Source organism: Melampsora larici-populina, assembly GCF_000204055.1.
Source record: "Melampsora larici-populina 98AG31 unplaced genomic scaffold MELLAscaffold_200, whole genome shotgun sequence".
Taxonomy (NCBI): Eukaryota; Fungi; Basidiomycota; class Pucciniomycetes; order Pucciniales; family Melampsoraceae; genus Melampsora; species Melampsora laricis-populina.
The window spans coordinates 11,143-14,590 of NW_006768959.1; the positions used below are offsets into that span (position 1 = coordinate 11,143).

At 44.7% G+C, this 3,448-nt stretch overlaps 1 protein-coding gene across 1 annotated transcript; it reads left to right on the forward strand.

Annotated features, from left to right (window-relative positions):
- Positions 1-2,498: 2,498 nt before the first annotated feature.
- MELLADRAFT_114499 (uncharacterized protein) lies at positions 2,499-2,954 on the forward strand (the record flags this gene model as incomplete). The annotated part of the gene is made up of 1 exon (XM_007419445.1): positions 2,499-2,954. One exon carries the CDS (start codon positions 2,499-2,501, stop codon positions 2,952-2,954), a length of 456 nt encoding a protein of 151 aa, XP_007419507.1.
- Positions 2,955-3,448: the final 494 nt, after the last annotated feature.

Genomic DNA, 3,448 nt, shown 5'->3' on the forward strand with positions numbered 1-3,448 from the left:
TTTACAACCACGACCTCGCTTGATAGGTGCCGGAGCTTGCTGAAGTACAGGACCAATATCTGGAGCAGGATCTGGATTAGGTATTGGATCGGTGTGAGTTTCCATTGGCGGCTCTGGCTGATCAAGTTTTGCATTTGAAGGATTGGTGTGAGTTTCCTTTGGGACCTCTGGCTGATCATGTTTGGCATTTGAATCATATGAGTCGAAGGCAGGCAGGTCTTCCGAGGTAGGTTCTACATTGACCAAAAGTGAGCGATCAAGATATCACAATAATCATAGAGGAAAGGAACATACGTTGTTCTTTCGAAGTAACTCCGAGATTAGGATATACACCTTGATCGTCATCAGCCATGATTTTCTCAATGTCAGTTTGATTGATGGCTTCTAGTAAAGCTTGATCGGCGTCGGCATTTGCTTGCTCATCGTTCGATGGAGTTGGGTCTTTAGCAGTCGTAGTAGTAGGCCCTTCAGAGAAATTAGTAGTAGCTTCATCGATGTGGGAAGGAGGATCGTGAGATTGAGCAGGTGTGGGACTAGCCACCTTCACAGGATGGAAAGTTGACGGTGAAAGTGGGGTTACAAACTTGTCCAAAGGACTCAGATGAGTGATCGGGCTTTTAAGTGTACTAGTGGTTGAAGTTTTCATTGGAAGTTGTGTTGAAACTGGAATATCCTGTTTTTTTGAGGAGGTAGCGAGAGAGTGTGAAAGAGGGTTGATCGAAGCAGGTTTTTCGAGGTCCTTGGCAAACTCGCAGTTTGAGGAGGTAGCGAGTAAGTGTGAAAGAGGGTTGATCGAAGCAGGTGTTTCGAGGTCCTTGGCAAACTCGCAGTCACGTAGAAAACGGGTGATGAGACATGTTTGGGTATGGGTTGAGAGCCTTTGCATGGCATCGAGTAACTCTCGATATCGATTTGAAAGGTACCCAGGTTGGTGAGGTGGAGCAGAGATGTGGATGATTGGTTCGGGTGCTTGAGGTTGAGTTGGAATGATCACTGGATTCGTTTCGATTGTATTTTGTGTTGCATGGTTATGCGTCGCATTATCTATGTCGAGGTAGACCCGCCTTGAACGTAGGTTGCGGACGGTCACACGGAAAGGACAAGTCTTGAGGGTTGTTGATGGTGATTTGCCCTCTTTGGCTTCGTTCTTGGCCTTCGTGGGGTGTCGATGATCACCTAGGAAGCATTTGTAGTAGATTGATGTTGTTCGGGTGTCGCGTGTGGTAATGGTGAATCCATGAGCGGCGGCGTAGGAGTCGAGGTATGCTTTCATTGTTACTCGATCAGGATAAATCAGGTCATCTCGAGGGGGAGGAGGAGAAGGGAATTGGGAAGTTGATTCAATTTGGCCAGTCTCTGGATTCGGAGGGTCTTCCATGGTTGGAATGATATGTGTGTGAAGAAAAGTCAATGGTTAATTTGTGAAGGGTGAAGAGTGAAAGCCGATCGATCGGGTTTAGCAATCAGTTATGGGTTTATGGGGTTATGTATTGGTGTTAGGATATTCTTAGGGGTATTATTACGAATTTAGTGCATAGAAATATGAAAGATGTGTGAAAGACATCTGGTTATGAGGGGGTAATTCGGTGTATGGAGTGAAGATGGACTTCCCACCAAAAAAAAAGTAGGCAAGTGAAACTTGATGGAAAGGGTGTGAAATTGCATACTTGATGCTCCGGATAATGTGTGTAGGTGCATGCTAAGTGCATCCTGACCAGCTCACATGATGCTCCAGATATTGTGTGTAGGTGCACAGGTATTGGAGCATGACCAATACTTGATGCTCTGGATAATGTGTGTAGATGCACGGGTGTGAGAGCATGACCACGGGTTGGACTCAGTGCATCTTGACAAGCGCACTGGATGCTCCAGATGTTGTGTGTAGGTGCACAGGTGTTGGAGCATGAGCATGCACAGTACATGCTCTTTTATTGATCCATAAACAAATCATCTTCTTTTGACGTAGTATTTATTTTAATATTTAATTATACTCAGGAAACCTCCCCTCCTTTTCATCAGAATTATTGTTCAGGCAAAAGTACTGGCTGTACCCAAGTAACTTACCTAAATGGGTTTATCTAGCTGCAGTGGCTTGGTTTGATTCATCTCAATAAGTGTAATGGATCACTGTATGTAATTCAGACTGCTAGTCAGTGATCGCAAAGGGACTGGAGCTACTGCTTTTGAACATGGAAAAAGTCAAGGGAGGTGGTGGGAGGTGAAAAAAGTCGCAAGGTATTTCAAGGACTTACCTAAAAGGTAAAAAGACGTGGCACGTCAAACTTGTAAGCTTGGTGACCATCATCAACTCAATTGATTGTAGGTACTTTCCAACAACTTTCCTACGGCTAATCACAGCCCAACCGACCAAAAGAGGCAATTATAAAAAAATAATGTGCAAATGATACACATAACTAGCTGGGGATAGCTATTCATCTTGCGCTAGGTACCCCTCACCGTTGACTGCTTCAATTTTTGACTTTTACTCACCAATCCACATGGCCCCTCGTAATCGAACCAACCTTTTGCGTCCAACAAATCGACTGAAGAAACCTAGGAACGAAGCGAGTCAATCTGCTCAAGAGTTGTCTGAATGGGATGATAATGAAGAAAAGTGGTGTGCAAAAGAATGTGACCTGCTCAGCCGTGCACTCACCCAGCCAGAACCAGCTACAAACAACCCCTGGCCCAATGAGATTCAGGGTGATCAATTTATTGGCGATAACGACGGGTATTATGACTTTGATGACGATGCTCACACACCGCCTCATCATGAGTCATCAGATTCAGGAGCAGAATCTGATGATTCTGTGCACTCACTTGCTTCCGATACTGACCTTGGTGTCGTGGGTGCTCGGATAGCGGGGGAATACAACCGTCGGCGTCGAATACGAGAGGAAAGGCAATGGGAGGAGGTCCTTGAACCAATGTTCAAAGTCTTCATGCTATGCTAACTCCTCACATTCGATTGGAGTCAATCAGAGACTTGGAATTTTGACAATAAAGATCAATTTCGATGCTCGGTGGCAAAGATACGAATCCGGAACCTGGATTTTGTTGATATATTGAGTGAGAGTCTACAAGATTTTAATCATCTGATTCTAAGGAATAAATTAACACTCTCTACTTACTTTGACAGCACATACAACACAAGCCGTAAAATTCTGCTCCTGTCAGCCAGACCAAGTCCGGCTGATTCAACTGGGCTACATCGGTGGTTCACCAGCTCTGCCAGAAATTGCATTCTCATTACGGCTGTTACAGCTACATGATGCTCTCTGGAGGTTTTGTTGTCTTCGTACACATCCTTTTGCTCAAGCACTAGAGTATTTTCACCGGGCAGCTCTTCGATTTGTCGATGATGTGACTAAGAAGGTATGTAGAGAGTAGACTTGATGTTTGAATCTCTAGTAAAAACGTGATAGTCAAAATCGTCAGCCCCAGAGAT